The 25,863-nt window shown below is 37.0% G+C and overlaps 1 protein-coding gene across 4 annotated transcripts in view; it reads right to left on the minus strand.

Moving 5' to 3' along the window:
• RUNDC3B (RUN domain containing 3B) overlaps positions 1 to 25,863 on the minus strand; it is a 150,294-nt gene that overhangs the window by 55,141 nt on the left and 69,290 nt on the right. For all 4 annotated transcript variants that reach the window (XM_007447466.1, XM_007447465.1, XM_007447467.1 and 1 more), the window contains 3 exons: positions 20,423 to 20,508; positions 9,638 to 9,727; positions 7,206 to 7,286 (listed from right to left, as the gene is read on the minus strand). In XM_007447466.1, the coding sequence (XP_007447528.1) occupies positions 7,206 to 7,286; positions 9,638 to 9,727; positions 20,423 to 20,508 (257 nt within the window). The remainder of the gene's footprint in view (positions 1 to 7,205; positions 7,287 to 9,637; positions 9,728 to 20,422; positions 20,509 to 25,863) is intronic.

Consider the following 25,863-nt stretch of genomic DNA (forward strand, 5'->3'; position numbering starts at 1 on the left):
AAAAAAAAAAAAAAAAAAAACACCTTGGTGTATTTCTTTTCTAGATCTAACATAACAGACTTATCCCTTTTCCCAAGGGATCTACTTACTTAAGTTAGAAATCTTTGTACCATAATACTCTATTCCTCCTCCTTCATCACCTAAAATGTCTTCACACTCCTAGCTCTGAAATCATAGTGACTTCTCTTACTAGATGGTGATTATCTTGGATACAGGGATTGCATTCCTTTTTAGAAGTTCACAAAGTTCCGATAGTCTTGACATGTATGTATCCCTAGGAAAGTTTCTTTAGGCACTCAATAAATGTATCTTGGGTGTGTGTGTATGTTTGTGTGTACATATACATATATTACATATATACATATATTACTCACTCTATCACCCTTACAGCTTTGGCCTGATCATAACATTTTAGAAGTATATAAAGAGAGGGGAGCAGAGTCAAGATGGCAGGCTAGGAGGACGCAGAATTCGCATCTCCCACACAATTAGGGCACCTACCCAGCACCGGTGGGGGACCACAGACACCTAAGGGGACGGGAGGGACCCCCAGCGACCGGGTAGGACATGGGGCCTGGGTGGAAGGGACGGGGCAGGAGAAGTGGAGGTGGGAAAGGACTGGCGGCCCTGAGGAGCGGCTGGGGGCGGAGAGGAGTTCCTACACCCAGTGGGACCCACCCACGAGATGGGGGAGACCCTGGGGGAGATGTGGGGGAGGGGCGTGAAGGAATGGAAGGGAATGGGGCCAGGCTTTCCCTGTCCACTTAGGCACCGGAGAGCCTCTTGGGCTCCCGGGCCTAATCCTCTGCCCTCGGAGCCTCCCTCCTGCCCGCAGAACCCAAGCCCTGCCCCTACACCCCCACCCAGGGCCTTACCTCTATGCTTGGAGACACCTCGGAGACCCCCTCCAATATGCTGGGCCTAAACCCCACCCACACACCCTCACCCAGGACCTTACCTCCAAACTCCAGAACCCCACACACCAGAGGCCCTTCTTTGGACGTGCTATTTCTCCCCTTCTGCGCAGGACCTAAGCAGAGGCCCTACCCTACACTTGAATGTCGCCAGCCTAGGCCCCGCCCACAAGGCCTTTTCCAGCTGGCATGGGTCTTGAGCCTAGACCCTGCCCCACATTGAAACGTCAGGCCCCATGCTGAAATGTCACCCCCCCCCAACCTAGGCCCCGCTCCACCCTAAACCCCACCCCTGCCTATGTTCCAAACCCCGCCTAAACTCTGCCCCACTTAGTCAAGGCTTTTTTTTTTTCCTTTTTCTTCTTTTAGGTTGGGGTTCTATTTCATCCTGTTGTTGATTCATTTATACTTTTATTTTTCTAATAAATCTTTTATTTTTCTAATTTTATTGTATTCTTTATACTTTGTTACTCTTCTGCTCCTTTTGGCTTGTTCCCCCTCTTTTCTTAAATTTATTTGTTTATTTGTTTATTTTCTTTTTTCTGTTGTGGTTTTGTTTTACTTTGTTGAAGTTGTTTCAATTATCTTTTCATTTTTCCTAATATATTTTTTATCTTTCTAATTTTAAAAAATTTTTTATTCTTTGTTATTGTACTGCTTGCTTTCTTTTTTTTTTTTTTTTTTTTTTTCCACCTTTCTTTTTTTTTTTTTTTAATCACACCACATAGCTTTGCAAGATCTTGGTTCCCAGGCTGGAGGTTCGGCCAGAGCTCCTGTGGTAGGAGCTCCGAGCCCAAACTGCTGGACTAACAGAGAACCTCAGACCCCAGGGAATATTAATTGGAGTGAGGCCTCCCAGAGGTCCTCATCTCAGCACCAAGACCTGGCTCTACCCAACTGCCTGCAAACTCCATTGCTGGATGCCTCAGGCCAAACAACCAGTAAGACAGGAATACAGCCCCAACCCAACCATCAAAAAAAACAAAAACAAAAAAAACAACTGAAATGACAAAATAATATGTTACAGATGGAGGAGCAAGGTAAAAACGTACAAGATCAAATAAATGAAGACAAAATAGGCAAGCTACCTGAAAAAGAATTCAGAGTAATGATAGTAAAGATGATCTAAAATCTCAGAAACAGAATGAAGAAAATATAAGAAACGTTTAACAAAGATCTAGAAGAACTAAAGAGCAAATAAACAGTGATGAACAACACAATAACTGAAATGTAAAATACTGCAGAAGGAATCAATAGCAGAGTAACTGAGGCAAAAGAACAGATAAGTGAGCTGGAATATACAAAGGTGGAAATAACTGGCAGGGAGTAGAATAAAGAAAAAAGAATGAAAAGAATTGAGGACAGTCTCAGACACCTCTGGGACAACATTAAACGCACCAACATTTGAATTATAGGGGTCCCAGAAGAAGAAGAGAAAAAGAAAGGGGCTGAGAAAATATTTCAAGAGATTACAGTCAAAAACTTCCCTAACATGGGAAAGGAAATAGTCAATCAAGTCCAGGAAGCGCAGAGAGTCCCAAACAGGATAAACCTAAAGAGAAACACGCCGAGACACATATTAAACTCTCAAAAATTAAATACAAACAAAAAATATTAAAAGCATCAAGGGAAAAGCAACAAGTAACATACAAGGGAATCCCCATAAGGTTAACAGCTGATCTTTCAGCAGAAACTCTGCAAGCCAGAAGGGAGTGGCAGAACATATTTAAAGTGATGAAAGGGAAGAAACTACAACCAAGATTACTCTACCCAGCAAGGATCTCATTCAGATTGACAGAGAAATCAAAAGCTTTACAGACAAACAAAAGCTATGAGAATTCAACACCACCAAACCAGCTTTACAAGAAATGCTAAAGGAACTTCTCTAAGAGGGAAACACAAGAGAAGAAAAAGACCCACAAAAACAACCCCAAATCAGTCATGAAAATGGTTAATAGGAACATACATATCGATAATCACCTTGAATGTAAATGGATTAAATGCTCCAACCAAAAGACACAGACTGGCTGAATGGATACAATACCAAAACCCTTATATATGCTGTCTACAAGAAACCCACTTCAGACCTAGGGACACATACAGACTGAAAGTGAGGGGATGGAAAAAGATATTCCATGCAAACGGAAATCACAAGAAAGCTGGAGTAGCAATACTCATATCATATAAAATAGACTTTAAATTAAAGACTGTTACAAGAGATGAGGAAGGACACTACATAATGATCAAGGGGTCAATCCAAGAAGGAAACGTAACAATTATAAATATATATGCACCCAACAAAGGAGCACCTCAAAATACAAAAGGCAAATGCTAACAGCCATAAAAGAAGAAATTGACAGTAACACAATAATAGTGGGGGATTTTAACACCCCACTTACACCAATAGATCATCCAGCCAGAAAATCAATAAGGAAACACAAGCTTTAAATGACACAATAGACCAGACGGACTTAATTGATATTTTTAGGACATTACACTTGAAAGCAGAAAAATACACTTCTTCTCAAGTGCACACGAACGTTCTCCAGAATAGACCACATCTTGGGTCAAAAATCAAGCCTTGGAAAATTTAAGAAAATTGAAATTGTATCAAGCATCTTTTCTGACCACAACGCTATGAGATTAGAAATCAATTACAGGAAAAAAACTGTAAAAAACACAAATACATGGAGGCTAAACAGCGTGCTGCTAAATAGCCAAGAGATCATTGAAGAAATCAAAGAAGAAATAAAAAAATACCTAGAAACAAATGACAACGAAAACACAACGATCCAAAAACCTATGGGATGCAGAGAAAGCAGTTCTAAGAAGGAAGTTCAGAGCAATTCAAGCTCACCTCAAGACACAAGAAAAATCTCAAATAAACAATCTAAACTTACACCTACAGCAATTAGAGAAAGAAGAACAAAGAAAACCCAAAGTTAGTCGAAGGAAAGAAATCATAAAGAGAGACTTCACTGGTGGCACAGTGGTTAAGAATCCACCTGCCAGTGCAGGGGACACTGGTTCAAGCCCTGGTCTGGGAAGATGCCACATGGCGTGGAACAACTAAGCCTGTGCGCCACAACTACTGAGCCCGCACTCTAGAGCCCGCAAGCCACAACTAATGAAGCCTGCGTGCCACAACTTGAAGCCCGTGTGCCTAGAGCCCATGCTCCGCAATAAGAGAAGCCACCACAATGAGAGGCCCATGCACCACAACAAAGAGTAGCCCCTGCTCGCCGCAACTAGAGAAAGCCTGCGCACAGCAACAAAGACCCAATGCAGCCAAAAATAAATAATAAATAAATACAATTTTTTAAAAAAATTCAACACCCATTTATGATAAAAACTCTCCAGAAAGTGGGCATAGAGGGAACCTACCTCAACCTAATAAAAGCCATATATCACAAACCCACAGCAGCGAACATCATTCTCAATGGTGAAAAACTGAAACCATTTCCTCTAAGATCAGGAAGAAGATAAGGATGTCCACTCTCGCCACTATTATTCAACATAGTATTGGGAGCCCTAGCCACAGCAATCAGAGGAGAAAAAGACATAAAAGGAATACAAATTGGAAAAGAAGAAGTAAAACTGTCACTGTTTGCCGATGACATGATACTATACATAGAGAATCCTAAAGACGCCACCAGAAAACTACTAGAACTAATCAATGAATTTGGTAGGGTTGTAGGATACAAAATTAATGCACAGAAATCTCTTGCATTCCTATACAGTAACAATGAAAGATCAGAAAGAGAAATTAAGGATACACTCCCATTTACCATTGCAACAAAAAGAATAAAATACCTAGGAATAAACCTACCTAAGGAGGCAAAACACCTGTAATCATAAAACTATAAAACACTGATGAAAGAAATCAAAGGTTACATAAACAGATGGAGAGATATACTGTGCTCCTGGATTGGAAGAATCAATATTGTGAAAATGGGTGTACTACACCCAGAGCAATCTACAGGTTCAATGCAATCCCTATCAAATTACCAATGTCATTTTTTACAGAACTAGAACAAAAAATTTTACAATTTGTATGGAAATACAAAACACCCTGAATAGCCAAAGCAATCTTGAGAAAGAAAAACAGAGCTGCAGGAATCAGGCTCCCTGACTTCAAACTATATATACTACAAAGCTACAGTAATCAGGACAGTATAGTACTGGCACAAAAACAGAAATATAGATCAATGGAATGGGATAGAAAGCCGAGAGATAAACCCACGCACATATGGTCACCTTATCTTTGATAAAGGAGGCAAGAATATACAATGGAGAAATGACAGCCTCTTCAATAAGTGGTGCTGGGAGAAATGGACAGATACACGTAAAAGAATAAAATTAGAACACACCCTAACACCATACACAAAAATAAACTCAAAATGGATTAAATAAGTCCAGACACTATACAGCTCTTAGAGGAAAATACAGGCAAAACAGTATATGACATAAATCACAGCAAGATCCTTTTTGACCCACCTCCTACAGTAAGGGAAATAAAAACAAAAATAAACAAATCGGACCTAATGAAACTGCAAAGCTTTTGCACAGCAAAGGAAACCATAAACAAGACGAAAAGACAACCCTCAGAATGGGAGAAAATATTTGCAAATGAAACAATGGACAAAGGATTAATCTCCAAAATATATAAGTAGCTCATGCAGCTAAATATCACAAAACCAAACAACCCAATTCAAAAATGGGTGGAAGACCTAAACAGACATTTCTCCAAAGGAGATATACAGATGGCCAACAAATACATGAAAAGATGCTCAGCATCACTAATCATTAGAGAAATGCAAATCAAAACCACAATGAGGTATCAGCTCACTCTGGTCAGAAAGGCCATCATCAAAAAATCTAGAAAAAATTAGTGCTGGAGAGGGTGTGGAGAAAAGGGAACCCTCCTGCACTGTTGGTGGGAATGTAAACTGACACAGCTACTATGGAGAACAGTATGGAGGTTCCTTAAAAAAACTAAAAATAGAACTACCATATGACCCAGCAATCCCACTACTGGGCATATACCCTGAGAAAACCATAATTCAAAAAGAGTCATGTACCACAATGTTCATTGCAGCACTACTTACAATAGCCAGGACATGGATGCAACCTAAATGTCCACTGACAGATAAATGGATAAAGAAGATGTGGCCCATGTATATAATGGAATATTACTCAGCCATAAAAAGGAACAAAATTGAGTTATTTGTAGTGAGGTGGATGGATCTAGAATCTGTCATACAGAGTGAAGTAAGTCAGAAAGAGAAAAACAAATACCATATGCTAACGCATATGTATGGCATTTCAAAAAGTGGTACTCATGAACCTAGTGGCAGGGCAGGCATAAAGACACAGACGTAGAGAATGGACTTGAGGGCACAAGAGGGGGAAGGGTAAGCTGTGATGAAGTGAGAGAGTAGCACTGACATATATACACTACCAAATGTAAAGTAGATAGCTAGTGGGAAGCTGCTGCACAGCACAGGGAGATCAGCTCGATGCTTCGTGACGACCTAGAGGGGGGGCATAGGGAGGGTGGGAGGGAGGCGCAAGAGGGAGGGGATATATGTATACATATAGCTGATTCACTTTGTTGTACAGCAGAAACTAACACAACACTGTAAAGCATTTATACTCCAATAAAGATGTGAAAAAAAAAAGAAGTATATAAAGATCATTATTCTATTCAGGAAGTCAATTATGCAAGAAGATCTTCAGAATATCTTTAGATTTCATCTGATTAATTTTCAATGCTGATGAGATTATGCAAAATCCATAACTCTCACAAAATACTGGTAGTAGGATAAGTTGATACAACTCTAAGAACAGACTTTAAGAGCCACAAAATTTTTCACTGTACTTACCTGAATAACTCTATAAATGCACAACAGAAACAAAAGGAAAATTTATTTGCACAAAAATGTTCATTATTCTTTTCATTACAATGGAGATAAGTGAAAAACAATTTCAATAATGAATTATAGTTTTGTAATCTCAGTGGACTATTATAGAGCTATTAAAGTTATATTGACTACAGCAGTAGAAATACACGCTATTTTTTAAAAACTATATTTACACTGGGATTACAATTATGTAAAAACTACATATTTACATATATACTAAAAACACAACTGGAGTTTATATTTTTGAATGATCTCTGATACTGAAATAAATGTTTCACAAAAAGTAGTTTTAATCAGATGAATATACTGCACAAGACATTCAATTACGAATTAAGATTTCAATAACATATTTCAAAATGTCAAATACCTTTGGGTAAACTTCAAATATGGTGTATAGTCTATTACAGCAGGAAAGTTGCCATCTAATCCTTCTCCCTTCAGGCAGAAGCTAAGACAATAGACAGTAAATATATTAATACATAAAAGTTTAAATCAAAGTGTTATAAAAAAATCTCTTGTTAGAGACATTTGTTTCATCAAATTGCAGGTGAATTTTTTATTTGTAATTTAAATGTGACTGTTAATAAACACCTCATAAAGATATTCTACCTTCCATATCAATAACAAAGGCTTGTATGAGTTAATAACACTGTTACGTAAATATATCATGCAAAAGTAAAATTTACTGAGAAATCTGTTCAAACATTATTTATTTCATACTATCTGGGTCTTTATTAAATTCTTAAGACATCGCTAGAGAATTTTCGAATGAAGCCTTGTGGTTCACATTTACAAATTCTCAGGTGACACTTAATATCTCCTAAAAAGGTCTAATTAGAAAAAAATTCATGGGGCTTCCCTGGTGGCACAGTGGTTGAGAGCCCGCCTGCCAATTCAGGGTACATGGGTTTGAGCCCTGGTCCGGGAAGATTCCACGGAGCAGCTGGGCCCATGCGCCAAAGCTGCTTAGCCTGTGCTCTGGACCGTAAGCCACAACTACCGACCCAGGCTGCTACAACTACTGAAGCCCGCGCGCCTAGAGCCTGTGCTCTGCAACAAGAGAAGCCACGGCAATGAGAAGCCCGCGCATTGCAAGGAAGAATAGCCCCTGCTAGCCGCAACTTGAGAAAGCCTGCAAGCGGCAACGAAGCGGCAAGCGGCAACGAAGACCCAGTGCAGTCAAAAATAAATAAATACAATTAATTAATTAAAAAAAAAAAAAAGAAAAAAGAAAAAAATTCATATATGAACCACTACCTTCTGGTTTCTTTGGGAAATTTGCCTGTTGAAATACTTGTTCTAATATGCTAATAACAAGGGTGCAGTATGTATTTTTCCAGAATTGACTAAGGAAAGAATCGAAGTGGCAACATTTTACCTGGGCTTTCCTTCATTTATAGAAACATTACTAATGCATCTTTAAGACACTTTCTCTCTATACAGTATCAGTGGGTTACAATAAGCCAAGAGTTTAGATTCTTAACCCAGTTTTTTTTTTCCAACCAAAAAATAAATGAAGTTGTGAAGTATTTAGAAAGAGCCAGCAACATGCCATGTAAAAAGTTAACACCCTTAGAGGGATCATAAAAACAACCTTCAAAACTGCATCCATCACGTTCACCATAAAGAATTAAGCTAATTAACCCAATCCCACTTATCAAATTTTATTAAATAGAGGAAAGTTACACTTACAAAGTGAAAAGTATTTTGAAAAAGAAGTGAGTTACTAGAAAAAGTTAACCTCAGTGAAACTGGGTAGCATTATTTTGTAGTTCAAAATATGAACTAAAAATGAAAACTAGATTTTCATTTAAGTTTTATACTTATTTGTTAACATTCTTGTGATATATTTTAAGTGATATATTTAAGTGATATATTTAAGTGATATATTTCAATAAAAATATAGGGCTTCCCTGGTGGCGCAGTGATTGAGAGTCCGCCTGCCGAAGCGGGGACATGGGTTTGTGCCCCGGTCCGGGAGGATCCCACATGCCACGGAGCAGCTGGGCCCGTGGGCCATGGCTGCTGAGCCTGCGCGTCCGGAGCCTGTGCTCCACAACGGGAGAGGCCACAACAGTGAGAGGCCCGCGTACCGCAAAAAATATATATATATATATAATACTTCCTTCAGTCTCATGTTTCAGTTCTTATTCTAGACAAACCTTTTACTTCTAGTACAATGTAAAATCTTAGATCAATTAAAGAAATGCAAAAGGATGCTGCCATCAACCTAAACAGAACTTACAATGTCCATTTTTAGTACTTGTAATATTATTCTGAAATCAATTCATCTTGTTGATAATAAAAGCAAATATTAACAAAATTTTTAAGATTCTAGATACAAAACAAGAAACATAACATACCTAAGATAGCCTGTCAATATCCTCTTTACCTCACCACATGAGACAATGAAAATCTTTCTGGATTTGAATCCTCTTTTAGTGTATTTCTTTTTCATTTTAAAGCAGTAGTGGAAAAATACTAAGAGATGAGATCCAAAACCTTCCTTCAGTGCTACCAGAGTGCATGACTTCTCTGCTTGGCAGGATGTGGTCCAAGCTTTCTTTTTACCCCAACTAGAGAACAAGGTTGTCAGTTAATTCCCTAAGTTTGAGACAGCCTCTTTTTTGAGAGCAAACCTATTTAGAAAACTGATCTCATTCGAAAGGGAACAACATAAATCAAATCAATACCCAACTGTGTGCTTTACTTAGAAAACTGAAAGAAAAGGATCATAAGTAGAAACTATTATGAGGTAGAATAATTTTAAGTCATAATGCATATAGTTAGATGAAATACCTGAAATCAATAGCATTGAGCCCAAGCAGCATGCCAGCAAGCATATTTGCTTCCTCACCCAAGACAATTGCTCCATCTTCATAAAATCTCCTAAAAAATGAAATGGGTGAACACATAAATATTAAAAACTGACTGAAGTTTCATCTACAGAAATCACTTAGAGCCCAAGCTCAAGTAGAAAGAACTAAATTTTACTTCATTTGTCACAACAAGAACAAACTTGGATCACTCAAGTCTTGCAGATATTTAGAAAAAAAAGCTGCCACCGTAACAAAGAAAATCATTCTAAGTGCTTATACCTCTCTTAAAAAGAATCCCCAAAGTGACTCATTCAAGGGGTCTGCAGTGTCTAGCATTTTTCTCTAAGAGTGAAGCAATATAAATGTCAACTGAAAGGTGGTAAATTCACAGTCATTTATACTGGCCTATTTTCAATACTAGGTAGATTATTATTCTATACATAGAACAAACACAAACACACATTCTGTTTTTCTGTAATTCCAAAGGTTATTAACTAAATTAAGAACTAGGAAGGTGTGATTAATAGTAATTTATGCTAACCTTTAACACTACAATACTAATAGGGCAGATGGGCTAGCAAGGTGGCTGCCTATGGAAAAAAAAGTACTCATCATATCTTTGACAAAAAGTGAATATGAATCTATTTTGCTAATTCCTGGAAAGCTTTCTGTTTTGGTCAATGTTAATTTTTAAAATACTAAAGTTTTACTTTAAAATATTTAAAATAAATATTTTGAAAAAAATATTATTTAATATGGGCTTAAGGTATTTTTCCACAAAAGAATGTAAGATCACTGAATTTACTTCTTTTTAAGAATAACAGTATGCAAAAACTAGTTTATGTCCAGTAACAGGGATAATTAAATTGTTATAACTATTTATATTACACATAGTCAACACCACTCTATAACACCCCACTAACTAAAAGGAAAGTTTCTTATTAAAGGAAATTTGTCTTGCTCTTTTCCATATTCATGAGTTTATAAAGGCTGCGTGTAAAGTTTATAATACTATCATCAATACTGAAACAGTCCACAGTTTACCAAATACTTTTACAATCATACTATTTAATAATTGCAAAGCCCATGAAGTAAATTCTGAAGGAATTGTCATTCATTTCAAATTCACCACCAAGAAGTGAGTCAGGTTAAAACAATTTGCCCAAGCTTATGTTGATAAACTTATCAAGGAGGAAAACCAATCCTTCTTACTTTAAGTTCTACATATTTTCGATTAAACCATAATACTTCTTTTAAAACAAAAATATTTAAAGAGAATTTAACCTCTGTCATGGACCTTAAGGAATTTTACATGAATAAAAAGTACAAAGAAAAATAAGAGACTATTTACCCTCTGACAGATGTAAGTCTGCCAACAAACATGGTGGGAAGACTAGCTTGGATTAGATGTTTTCTGTTTCCTTGGAAATATGGGAATTGTTTTCATTCATTTACATAAAAGGAGGAAAACTAAAAGTTCCAGCCTAACAAAGATTAGTAAAATAAACGGAAGTAATTTCTACATATTCAACTGAGGTGTTCCACAAAAAGGTAATCTAAGATATATAGATTTGTCTAAAAGATATTTAGACAAATCTATATATCTAAGATCTTGTCCCTGCCCCAATGGCTAAATCGGCTGTTGACAGAGTATTTTATCAACTCCTGGAAGAACTATGATTCCAATGGTTCTAGACCACCACATTCTATGGGACACAGGTGTTTGTTCTGGCTTTTGACACTGCCAATCACTCATTATTCCTAGTACTTCCCTATATAAGAAAAGGTCTACTTTTATTTGCCACCTTGAGCCCACCATGTTTTAAAGTACATTCTAGGAGTCAGATCAAAACTATTCTTGCTTGTTTCCTAATGTTAATATTATATTATGAACTAATGAAAAATACCTGAAACAAAAACTAACTGGTTTTTAGAAAAATTTTTAAGCCTAAAGGTCATTTATCTGTGTGGGTATCATATGGTTTTACTGAGGTTTTTTGGCTTTTGTTTTACTACTGATTTTTTTCAGCTAACCCATATAAGTGAAGTGCTTGCTATACGTGAAGTCAATAATTCCACTCAAATAAAACCAAGCATGAAGCATAATGCTGCACAGACCTGATTTAATTTAACAGTCTTCACTGCAACAGAAGGGAAGGGAGGAAAAATGGAAGAGGAAAGGCTAGTTAAGAGAATTGTCCATTGTATGCTGAACTTTTCATTATTAGTCCTGGTTAAAAAAACAAAAAATTTTCAGTAAATGTACTTCTAACTTTGAGATAACAAATTTTTAAAATAACAATATTTAAAAGAATACTAAGTGAGCTGAAAAAGATATTTCTATTATTTAATCAAAGACTTAATTAATCAAAGACAACACATTCATGTATATTAGAGAGGCAGAAGCTATTAGGAAAAATTAATTTTATATTCCCTTAATCAAACCAACATATCAGTAATTTTGACTGAACATCTGATTCCTGTTATCAATATTTTCAAAGACTTCTAAAGACTGTAAGCTTTCAATTTCTTCATTTTATCTCACAGAAAAATTGGAACATTAAAAAAGTTTGCTTATGTAACCAAGATTATGTAACCAATGAGCCAAGAGCAAAGCCTAAGATGATTAATTCAATAACAGTAAGGTATATACTAAAAAAATTCCCTTTTCTTTGTTGAAAATATTTTTTGTTCTAAAGAAAATATTTTTATGAGCAGGATCTAACCAAAAGAGCATACTGACTTGCAAAAATGTATTATAAATATTGAAAGTACCAAGGTGAAAAATATATTAAATACTTCTGTTTAAAGATTTATATAGTAGACTGTATCTTTAAAGAAGTTTTGTATTTTAGAAGCAAAGGAAAACTGTGAGCAACTATTTGATATTACTGTGGTCTGGAAGAAAAGCTCCCACTTTCTATTAGGTATACTCTTTCCAATTACTTGTATGTTGACTAGAAATATATTAGAAACTAGAAAAGGGTTTAAGATAATACCCTAATAAGAATAATACTCTTTTTATTAACACATATAATTTAATTTTAGTTGCAATATGTGTCTATAATGCCATCCTTAATGTTCATTCTGAAAGACTATTTTAAGGCCTTTCAGGTACTTCAATAACAAATATCCTTTGGGTGGGATCCAAAGTGAACAACCAGAATAGATGATGTTGATATTGCACAATATCATGCTTCAAAATTTCCTTTTTTGAGTCATAAGTTATTCCACACACTAAAAGTGCAATATTAAAATATGAGAAAGCTTATCTTATAAACCAGAGAAATTTCTTTATCAACATCTTGCTCTCTTCCCCAGTTTAGTCCTTACATAAGAAACTTGAAGGGAGGAGATAAAGAAGATTCTCCCTCATGACATACAAAACAAATTACAGCATTATAAAGAAATGTTCTTTTCTAAGTCAAATGGAATCAGGATGAAAAACTGGCCAAAAAATAAATCTCCAAAAGGTCTTGCTAAGAATGTGAGATTCTTTAATTATTTTTATCAATAAATACATAATATAGCAAGAACTGTGTTATATCCTATAGATAAAATGGTGAACAAGGTAAACATGACCCCTCTTTATGGAGCTTATAGTCTAGGGGAGAGGACAGGCTGAAAAAAGATAATCAGAGATGGTAAGTAGCATAAAGTAAATAAATAAGTTGTTGAGGTAGAGAAAAAATAAAGGAGAACCCAACTTTGAAGAAAGTCATTACGAAACGCATTCTCAAGGGTTTAGTCTGAGACCTTAGGCCCAGAGAAGTTTGATCACACAGGGCTCTGTAGGCCATATAACATTAACAATAATTGTAAACATTTACTGAGTGCCAGGCACAGTTATAAGTGCTTTACATGAATTATCTTGCTTAACTTTACCACCAAATTCTATGCCATGGAGGGAGTAAGCAATTTACCTAAGATTCCACAGCCAGAAAGTGGCGAATCCAGGGTCTGACTCCAGGGAATGTATTTGCAGAGGCTGCTGGCTAAAGTAATGAGAAACCATTTCAATGTTCAAAGTGGGAATTGACAGGATCACTTTTACTTTTAAGAAGACTGGCTGGAAGCTGGGTGGCTACTGGGAGGGGGAAAACTGGAATCTCAGTTGGGAGGACAATAGGTGAGTATAAGCAAGAGATGAGAGAGGCATGCATTACTCTTGCAGCCATGGCGATAAAGGTAAATGGGTAGATTCGAGATAGATTTTGGAGATAGGATCGAAAAGAGTTGCTACTGGAACGACTGGAAAGAATGAAGGAGAGGGGCTTCCCTGATGGCACAGTGGTTAACAATCCACCTGCCAATGCAGGGGACGTGGGTTTGAGCCCCGGTCCGGGAAGATCCCACATGCTGTGGAGCAACTAAGCCCGGCGCCACAACGGCTGAGCCTGCGCTCTAGAGCCTGCGAGCCACAGCTACCGAGCCTGCGCGCCTAGAGCCCGTGTTCCCCAACAAGAGAAGCCACCGCGATAAGAAGCCCGCACACTGCAACGAAGAGTAGCCCCTGCTCGCCCCAACTAGAGAAAGCCTGCGTGCAGCAATGAAGACCCAATGAAGGCAGAAATAAATAAAATAAATTTATATTTAAAAAAATCAAGGAGAAAGAGGAATCAAACATGAATTTCAGATTCTGACTTCGTCAGCCATATAAGTAGGGCAGCAAAACCACTTGCCAAGAAGTGGGTCAACAGGGTCGTAGGATGGGGTGGGGCACGGAATCAAGAAATCTGAAGTATCTAGCTAGAGGTTTAAATGTGGTGCCACCACCATACAGCTGGTATTTAAAGTTCCAGGGAGGTGGATGAAATTCTGAGAAGAGAAAGAAGAGCAGACAACAGAGGACTGAGCCCAGAGAATACTGACACTAAGAAGCTGTGAAGAGTAAAAGAAGCCTGAGAAAGAGCAATTACAGAGGGAGAAAGAAAAGCCAGGGAATGCCATATAAGTTAAAAGCAGAGAGGTTTTTCAAGAAAGAGGAAGTTTTCAACTATTTTAGCCATACACTGAAGTACAGTGTGGACAGAGAAATGTCCATTACGTCTGGGTAGCTTGTGGATTATTGGTATTCTTTAAAAACTATCCTTGGTGGAGTGGTGAGAGGCAGAAGCTGGACGAGAATAAAGGGCGGCTCTCAGGTAAGGAGATGAAAGTTGTGTATAAAGATTTTTGAGAAGTCTGATGATGAAGCAGAACATGGAAATGAGCAGTATGAGAGGGAAATGCAGGTTCAAGGGAGAAGTTTTTGCTTTTAAGGTAGGAGATACCAGTATATGCTTCTACGTGGGTGGGAATGATCCAGCAATGGGAAAGAGATTGAGGATGAGCAAAGAGAGAGGTGATAACTAAAGGAAGAGGTGAATGGGGATAGGATCTAGAAGAAAGCAGCCTCTGACAGGAGAGACATTCCATCACAACAAAAATGATTGTCTTGGGCTTCCCTGGTGGCGCAGTGGTTGAGAGTCTGCCTGCCGATGCAGGGGACACGGGTTCGTGTCCCAGTCCGGGAAGATCCCACATGACGTGGAGAGGCTGGGCCCGTGAGCCATGGCCGCTGAGCCTGCGTGTCCGGAGCCTGTGCTCCGCAACGGGAGAGGCCACAACAGTGAGAGGCCTGCATACCGCAAAAAAAAAAAAAAAAGACTGTCTTGATTGTTAATATGATTGCTGTCTTCAGTCTTGACTCCTTGGGCTTTTCATCGGCTGTGGCGAGGTCCAGACCCTCCTCAGCTACCACTTAACAAATGAGGTACCAGAACAAGCACATAAGCAAGCACCAGGAGCAGCAGCAGCAGCTTTTCATTCCTTTTTATGGCTGAATAATATTCCACCGCATGGAATGGACATTTTGCTTACCCCTTCATCAGTTGATGGATATTTGGGTTCTCTCGCTTTTTGGCTATTATGGATTATGCTGCTATGAACATCTGTGTACATGTTTTTTTTTTGTGAACATATGGTTTTAATTCTCTTGGATATCTGTATCTATTTATCTAGGATTCATGTGCTGGGACATATAGTAACTCTACGTTTAACTTTATGAGGAATTGCCAGGCTGTTTTTCAAAGTGGTTGCATCATTTTACTTTCCCACAATCAATGTATAACTGTTGCAATGTTTCCACATCCTTGCCAACACTTGTTATTATATATTCTTTTTTTTTTTTGGTGGTACGCGGGCCTCTCACTGTTGTGGCCTCTCCCGCTGAGGAGCACAGGCTCCGGACGCACAGGCCCAGCGGCCATGGCTCACGGGCCCAGCCACTCCACGGCATGTGGGATCCTCCCAGACTGGGGCACGAACCCATGTCCCCTGCATCGGCAAGAGGACTCTCAACCACTGCACCACCAGGGAAGCCCATATATGTTCTTTTGATCGTAGCCATCCTAGCAGGTGTGCAGTGGTATCTTGCAGTTTGGATTTGCATTTCCCTGATGGCTACTGATGTTACACATCTTCTATGTGTTTCTTGGTCATTTGTGTAACTTCTTTGGAAAAATGTCTATTCAGATTCTTTGGCCATTTTAAAATTTAAAAATATTTTATTACTGAGTTGTAAGAGTTCTTTATATATATTTCACAATCAAGTCTCTTATCAGATATAGGCTTTGCAAATATTTTCTCCAGTTCTGTGGACTGTTTTTTCACTTTCTTGAAGATATTCTTCAAAAGCGATAAGCTTTACATTTTGATTCTGTCCAATTTATCTATTTTCCTTTTGCTGTTGGGTGTTTAGTAACATGTCTAGGAAACTACTATCTAATCCCAGGTCATTCAGAGTTACATCTATGTTCTCTTCTAAGAGCTTTACTTTTAGGTCTGAGCCATTCTGAGTTAACTTTATATGTGCTGTGTGGCAGCAGTCCACAAGCACATTTTAATGCATTTTTTTATCTTAATAATGTAAAACTTTGAAAACAGATTCAAATTCCTAAAGACCTTCTTAGTTCTTGAAAGGTGAGGTAATTTATCACTACCCTATCTACTCTTCTATCCTTTAGAAAAGTGTTTATCCCCTCCTTTTTCTTCCCCCTTTGTGACAGCTGAGTAATTTTGAAGTTTTACTTTGTACGTTACTCTTCTCTTACTCCTACTATCATATCGAGAAGATTAACGTTTTCTGAACACTACTTTTGTCATCATAAATGAAGTACTGTGGTGCAACTGCAAAGTAATAAACAGGATTCCACACAGTAATTTTTTCTCTACTTTTTATTTTCCACAGTTGTTACTTCAAAATCTTACCAGAATATTTTCGATCTTGTTTCAAATGTCACATTTGTAATTTTTAGCTTCACTTTTCTAATTATTTTTCAGGCTGCGGGTGAGGAGAAAGTAAAACTTTGAGCAAATTATTCAGTTTCTACCTTACTTCTCTATCTCTAGGTTTTCCCAGTCACCTACCAACATAATTCCTTTTTTTTTTTTTTAGCTTGGATTCTCTTCTTGAGTCTGCCAACTTCCCACCTCTGGCTCTTTCCCAACAACACCCCAATCCCTAAACCGTGAAACTCTTCAAGGATTTTTTCAATTGCTCACCAAGATATCCTCCACCGTAGCAAAAAGATCACATGAATTTCTCTAATACTTTGGAGCGATCGTCACGTACTTCAGAAGATTTATCGTAGTTGTGCTCCCCACAGTTCCTCTACCCAAACTTATACTTGGATTTTCACTGATCAGTACTTTCAAGCTGCCTGTCTTAGCTCATGTAGCTCCTCCTTCTGTACTGGGGTAAACACTTGTATCACCATTTTAAAAGACCTCATTACTCTCTATCTGTGAAGAGTAGAACAAGAAGAAATCACTTGATTCAGATACTCTCAAGATTCCTAAAGAATTAGAGATCATTTCTCATTGTTCTACAAGCGCTTATGTCAGGGAGCATCCAGACAAAAGGTAAGGAATAACTCTTCTTTCCAAAAGTACATTTGTTATTTTACAAACCTAATCTTCCAAATACATATGTTTTCGCTAGGGGTTCACAATCAAATTTATTTATAATTAAGAAGTTTCTCTGGTTTGATTTCAGTTAAAAAAAAAGTAAATAGTTAAAAAAAAAAGACTGTCTTTTGGCAACTGCCTTTTTTTAGTTAACTTTTAGGATGAGAGTTCTGAAGTAACTACTTCATTTCTTGATAATTACAGAGCCATCATAGTCACATTTAAATACTGTGTATCTGTGTATATAAATATGATGTATGTCTGTGCGTGTATAAACAAATACTAAGCCATGTTTCTATTTGAATAATATGTTTATATATTGTTACAAGCATATTTTTACTTCATGAACTTTTTACAGCTGAATCACTTCCTTTTTTCAAAAAAAAAAAAACAGCCAATACCTAAAAACAAGGCAAAAAGGATTTCCCTTAAAAAATTTAAGCTACTCACTCTAAAAATAGTCTATTCAAGTACTATTTCTACCCCACCCAACTGTGTAAACTAAGAAACAAGACTAACAACTTAGAGAGATTTTTTTTCCCTTCAATTTTATTTATTTATTTATTTATTTTTGGCTGCACTGGGTCTTCGTTGATGCACGCGGGCTTTCTCTAGTTGCGGCGAGTGGGGGCTACTCTTCGTTGCGGTACGTGGCCTTCTCATTGCAGTGGCTTCTCTTGTTGCAGAGCATGGGCTCTAGGCATGCGGGCTTCAGTAGCTGTGGCACATGGGCTCAGTAGTTGTGGCTCGCGGGCTCCAGAGAACAGGCTCAGTAGTTGTGGCACACAGGCTTAGTTGCTCCGTGGCGTGTGGGATCTTCCTGGACCAGGGCTCGAACCCGTGTCCCTTGCATTGGCAGGCGGATTCTTAACCACTGTGCCACCAGGGAAACCCTAGAGATTATTAATGCTTTAACTTCTATTTAGAAAAGACTATCTTGTTATTGTATAGGAGATAATTATGGTATAAACTTGGTTTTGATTTCATTAATTTAGGATTTTTAGGTTTAATCTATGAGATTGATACTACTTTTATTTTTGAGGCCTTATTATCTTCAATATTTATTATCTTCCATAATTAAATGTATTTACTAGTGATGATAAATAAAACAAATGTTTCATTGCATAAGATTTATTTCAAATGTCTAAGAGTTTATCACCATCTCACTGTCTGACTTTAGAAATATCTCAAGAGTATCATATTGCTTTAAAAGAATTCAATAAGTATATATCAGATTTACTTTATGCAAATGATTCTTGGAGTTAGAAGTCTTTATAGCTTCGTCAAATTTATAATGATAATTTTTTTCTTTGTATCTTCCAAATAAAAAATTTATTGTTTTATTACCTAAAAACATAGAGACACCTAAGTAAAGATATTGTAATCTGTATCAGCTAGTTACCTAAAAGAATGTGTCATAATAAAGGCCCAGATTTTCTCAAAATCCAAAATGTCAAATATGGCATCAGGACATGAACTTAAGATTCCAGATACATGATTTCTGTATATATATTCCTAATTTTCTGTCAAAACTGGTTTACAGTCACTGTCTTCTTTAAGAAATATGATTAACGAGGTAGAAATAAGTATGGTAATCTAGAAGTGTCTAAGGCAGTGCTGTCTGATAGAACTTTCTGCTATGAAGCACTGTTCTATATCTGTGCTGTCCAATTTGGTTGCCATTAACCACACAAGGCCAGTGAATACCTAAAATGTGATAAAGCAACTGAAGAACTGAATCAGTAATTTTACTTTTTAAAAAAATAAACGTATTTATTTTATTTATTTATTTTTGGTTGTGCTGGGTCTTCGTTACTGCGCGCGGGCTTTCTCTAGTTGCGGCGAGCGGGGGCTACTCTTCATTGTGGTGCGCAGGCTTCTCACTGAGGTGGCTTCTCTTGTTGCGGAGCATGGGCTCTAGGTGCACGGGCTTCAGTAGTTGTGGCACGTGGGCTCTACAGCGCAGGCTCAGTAGTTGTGGCCCACAGGCCTCACTGCTCCGCGGGATGTGGGATATTCCTGGATCAGGGCTCAAAACCGTGTCCCCTGCGTTGGCAGGTGGATTCTTAACCACTGCATCACCAGGGAAGCCCAGTAATTTTACTTAATTTCAATTTTAATTTACACAGTGGCATGTGGTTAGTGGCAACTGTACTGAATAGTACATATCTAGGATATTGAAAATATTGAATATTTTCATTTACAAATACTACTGAAATGGAAAAAAAATGGTTTCTTTTACAAAAGCTATAAATACAGATTAGCAGACCACAGCTGAGTAGGAATGACTGTTGTCCTAATATGAAACTTTTCTCGACCATCATAAAAAATTAATAAAGTCCTGTTTTGCACAATGTACCATCTTACAACCCAAGAAGAACATTGGTATAGACTGCCCTAAAAAGACAATTGAGCAATCATTAATCACATTATATAAGAATTAAAGAAATAAATATTGTGGTGTGGAAAGAGAAAGAATGCTATAGGAATTTCACAGATTTTTCTCCAAATTGGTTAGAAAAAAGTCTGTGGAGAAAATGAAACTTCATGTGTTGAAAAAGAATCAGAAATTTCTTCAGAGAAAAGATATTCCAGGCAGAATGTGAGGCCTGAAAAGATAAACCAAGGTAAGATGTATGCTTAGTTGAGAAACTGCATTTTCCTGAGAAGACAGTGGATTTATCTGATAAGTACAAAAAGGAGGAAATAAAATAGGCGAGGACTTTAAAAACAAATGCGTCTTCATCTATTCTTACTGCTAAGTCTTCTGGTAAATCTTTTAAATATATATTGAAAATTAAAAGGACTTTTAAACCTGGTTGTTTTGAAGTCTCTCAGTGCTGTAGAGATGTATTCAGATAAATGTTTTTCCATGAGTGCTACTCTGATCCAGGCTCTACCCTAAAAGGAAGAAGAAAGAATCAAACATGAAAAAAAAATTAGAAGTTAAAATATATTTTGCTTGCTATGTCATAAAAATATAAACATTTTAATATGCAAAGAATAACTCACTCAAAATATGCATTTGATAAAGACTAAAAAATATTTAAGTAGATAAGATGAGGTGAATTTTAATTATATATAGTATATACTTTGTTCTCTGAAGGTGCAGGGTAGATCATGTCAGATTAACTTTCTAGCATATGAAGGGACATAACCATTAATATTGACTTAACTTGGGTTAGAGACTTCTTGTGAATTATAGAAGGAAATCACAAGACATATCTCTTTACTTCAATGCCCAAATCAACATGCCAATTAAAATAAGCCCCCTTATAAAACATGAAGAAAAGAGTCCGTTCTCATTAATAAAAATAATCACCCTCACACCACTTGTTTAGTCTTTCCAGAGGAAGGTTTCAGACAACCAAATTTCATTATTTATCATACATCCAAATCATGAGTTACTGAATTTGGTGCCTCCAGAGCATTCTAAAGACTATTACCAAAAATTTAAACCAGAAAAAAATAAACACACAACAAAACCACCCAGAAGCATACTCTAGAACAAAATCACAGAAAACACACAATTCTAACAAAATATGAAAAATTTAATTTTACTTTTGAAAAGAGGTAACATCACTCAATAGTTGGGACTAGCCAGTTAAGTTTTTTAATAATCCAAAGGATTTCTTCTGAATTCTTTGTTTAGAATGAAAGACTATAAAGATTATATTTTTTAGTGAGAATTTTATAATTCAATTACTTTCCTTTTCACTCAACCCTTTCACACATCTCCAGAAAATCTATGAAGACTAACTATATAGAAATTCAAAACACTGCAATGGCAGCTAAGAATAAAGGTGTCACTAACCAATATATATGATGGTCGACTACCAGTATAGAAAAAGAAGCACTGAAATGTCTACAGTTGTAGAAATGTCTACAACTCTAGTGAATTCACCCAAACTGTCAGACAGAAGGATCAAAATGGAGTTAATACAGACGTGGAAAAACCTAGCAGGCTAGGACTTCCCTGGTGGTGCAGTGGTTAAGAATCCACCTGCCAATGCAGGGGACACAGGTTTGAGCCCTGGTCCTGGAAGATATCACATGCCGCGGGGCAACTAAGCCCGTGCGCCACAACTACTGAGCCTGCGCTCTAGAGCCCACGAGCCACAACTACTGAGCCCGCACGCCACAACTACTGAGCCCGTGCTCCTAGAGCCTGTGCTCCACAACGAGAAGCCACTGCAATGAGAAGCCCGCGCACCGCAACAAAGAGTAGCCCCCGCTCGCCACAACTAGAGAAAGCCCATGCACAGCAACAAAGACCCGATGCAGCCAAAAATAAATTACAATAAATTTTTAAAAAACCAACAACCTAGCAGGCTAAAAGTAGCAGTATTGCTGGGAAATAAAGGAATGATATGGGTGTGATTAGTAGCATGCCAGTCAGTTTGCCCACCAATTTGCCCACCTTTTTTTAACCTAAAAATCCCTTAGCTTGCCCTGTGCTGAGTCCATTGTTTCTGCTGAGTCAGCCCAGGGGAACCTACAGTTAGCTGTAGCGGATTGGAACAGAGGAAGGAAGAGGCAAGCGCGAGCTCCCAGTCTCAAGTTTCTTAAAGTTTCATCTAAAAGACACAGACACTAGTAGTAGTGGCTTGAATCGAAAAGCTACATTCTAAAACAGAAGCGGGAAAAGCTGCTCTCCAGAGAAAGTTAGACACAGGAGACTGTGCTATTGTTAAGATAAGAAATATGGGGGAAAGTCCTGCTTCCTGATTTATTAATTTCAATCCACACAAAACTGGGCTGCACCTAGTTTCCTGTCCTTAGATGTTTGTGGAATTCTTTGTTATACTGTCATAATAAATGGTGCTGATTTTAACAGTTTCTTTTCTTTCAACAAAAGAAACAGAAGATATAAAGCTTGTTGGGACTATAAAGGGGGAAAAGCTGAAAATCAGGTTTAAGATTTTAGACTTTATCAGATAATGGTGAACCACTGAAGGTTGCTGTTATTGTTTGGGAGACACAAATATTTGTTTGTTTGCCACTAAAGGTTTTTCCAAAAAATTAATAAAAGTAGTCAACACTTCTTAAGAATGTAATTAATACACGCTTACCTCTGTTTTAAGAGCTTTTTACACATTAAGATATTTAATCCTCACAAGAACTGTGTGAGTCAGGTTACAATACTATCCCTACTTTACTATATGAAGAAACAAAAAATAGACACAACTGGAAGACAGGAAACTCATGCCACCAAACCAACCAACCTAATTGAACTAATACCCATACACTCTACCTTCCCTCCTATTTTAGGGGATGAACTGTAATCACTTAAGATAGTAAAAAGACAAATCACAGAGTGGACAAAAATATTTGCATTATATGAATCTGACAAAAGAATCTCATTTGTAGAATGCCAGGAATTCTTACAAATCCATAAGAAAAAGATAACTCAATTTAAAAATGAGCTGCAAGGGGAAGATTTTAAACTATAGCGTCAATTTCTTTAGTAGACATCAGAATATTCAGATGCTTTCTTCCTTTTTGTGTTAGCTTTGTAAGTGACAGTTTTCAAATAATTTGCCCATTTCATTTAAATGTTTAAATTTATAGGTGTGAAGTTATTCATAATACCTTCTTTTAGGATTTTTATTGTCTGTAGGGTCGATGGGTTTTACCTCTTCTTCATTATTGATACTAGTAATTTATAATCTCTCTTTTTTTTTTCTTTCTTGAGTAGCCTTGCTAGAAACTTATCAGTTACATTAATCTTTTTAAAAACACCAACTGGGACTTCCCTGGTGGCACAGTGGTTAAGAATCTGCCTGCCAATGCAGGGGGTACGGGTTTGATCCCTGGTCCAGGAAGATTCCACATGCCACGGAGCAACTAAGCCCGTGTGCCACAACTACTGAGTCTGCGCTTTAGGGCCTGTGAGCCACAACTACTGAGCCCGCCTGCCACAAGTACTGAAGCTCACGCCCCTAGAGCCCGTGCTCTGCAACAAGAGAAGCCAACGCCACGAGAAGCCTGAGCACCACAACGAAGAGTAGCCCCTGCTGGCCAAACCAAAAGAAAGCCAGCACACAGCAATGGAGACCCAACGCAGCCAAAAATAAATAAATAAATAAATTAGTTTAAAAAAACCAAAAAACACCAACTTTTGGTTTTGTTGATATGTTCCTAGTGTACATTTGTTTCAATTTAATTGAATTTTTGCTCTTCATTATTTCTTTCCTTCTACTTTGGGTTTATTACTTTTTTTTAAGCTTCTTGAGATAAAAGCTTTGATCACTGATTTTTCAGCCTTTCTTTATAAAAAATACATAAAAGCCTATTTAAGCCTATCTATTCTCCTCTAAGCACAATTTTTTATATATTTTCATTATCATTACTTACCCAATATTTTTCAATTTCATGTGTAATTTCTTCTTTCATCCATGAGTTATTTAGAAATTCTTCTCAAATTTAACTTATATAAGCATTTTCTAGTTATCTTTTTATTATTGATTCTAGTGTGGTTAGAGAACATACTTTATATTTCAATCCTCTGAAATTCATTGAAGTGAATTACAACTTAGCAAACGACCGATTTTTCTACAAGTTCTATAAGAATGAATATCCTGTAGCTTCCTATTTTGATTTTCTTATATACTCCAGTTCTCTAGTATTATTAATCTTTATATTTTCTTTATTTATATCATAATTACTTAAAAGTCCATTATCTGCATCTCCCATAGATCTGTTTCAATTGTCTTTTTTATATTTCTTAGTTTTATTCATTTAATCTTGTTTCCTGATATACCTGGTGATTTCTGATTAAATAATGGACACTGTGGAGGAAAATTTGTAGCAACTCTAGTGCTACCTTTCTCTAGAGTAGATTTACTTTTCTTCTGGTAGACAGACAGTGTACTTGAAAATCACCTTGTACCACTTAAGGACACCGCTTTTAGGTCTTTTGAAGGCTGGTCTTCATCTGAATTTCCCTTACTCCCAAGGTACAGCCTTTCTGGGGTCACAAATAAAAGCCTGCAGTGTTTACAGGGCCCCTCCAATTTGTGTGACTTCCAGGTTTGGGGCCACCACACTAAAGAACTAGGGATAGGAAGTCGAGTGGTAGTTAAAAGAGGAGGTAGATTTGTGAATCAGTAATAGAAAATGAACACAAAAATGGCCTCTTTGCAATACTATATCTTATTGCAAAGTTCTAGTATTTGGTAATTCTGGTGTATCTGTGATTAACACCCTCTCTCTGCCTCTGCCTCTTTCAGTAGAAAATTTGGCTAACCAGCCTCTGGGACCAAGCACTGACAAGGACAGCTTCTGAACAAGGAAAAAGTAAACAAGAAGATGAGACCAGGAATAACTAGGAAGGATTAGGGACATAAGTCATAAGAATGTATTAAAGACTACACTCACAGTTCTGTCATGGTATAGGTGCTCAATAAAAATTTATCAGGTGGAAGGATGCATGGATGTATGAATGGTTGATGTGAGTAGTATATTCAGAAATTGGTCTAATATGTTAAATTTATATCATGGAAGGAACAAGGGATAAGGTTGCTTATCCTAACAAGGATGGGGGGGCAGTATAGGGGTAGGAGAGTGGAAGGTACAAACCACTGGGTGAAAGACAGGCTACAAGGATGCACTATAGAACACAGGGAATAGAGCCAATATTTTGTAATAACTGTAAATGGAAAGTAGCCTTTAAAAATTATATTAAAAAAAGTAAAATAAATTTTTAAAACTTTAGGTACTTGGTCCATGTTTTGCAAAATATTTAATTTCAATATATGTGTCAATTTTGCTAACCAAAAATTTTCCATAAGAAAAAAAATCTTTCTAAATAAAAATGGATACAGGAACAATAAACTTAGAAACTACACTGTTGAAAGATGATTGTTATACATTTGTTTATTATACAGACATGTAATTTATTAGGTTATGATTGTCAAGTAATGAATTGAATTAAATTATGTCGATCTTAAAACTGTACATATCTAGTATTTTCAACCTTTATTTTCTACTTCATTTTTATTTCATTCTGTAACTCTTAAGTGTCAAAAATGGTAAGGAAAGTTACTATGACAAACCAATAAAAATAAACTACTATACTAAAGCTAATATACCTTATGTCACCAGCTCAGACCTTTACAATCTTAAAAATTTTGAGGACTCCAAAGGGTTTTTACATAGGTTATATTTATCCATATTCACTGCACTACAAGTCAAAACTGGAAACTTAAAAAATATATAGTAATTAAAAAAATAATGAACTCATTATACGTTAAC

This window comes from Lipotes vexillifer, unplaced genomic scaffold, assembly GCF_000442215.2.
Source record: "Lipotes vexillifer unplaced genomic scaffold, Lipotes_vexillifer_v1.1 scaffold474, whole genome shotgun sequence".
In the NCBI taxonomy this organism is placed as follows: Eukaryota; Metazoa; Chordata; class Mammalia; order Artiodactyla; family Lipotidae; genus Lipotes; species Lipotes vexillifer.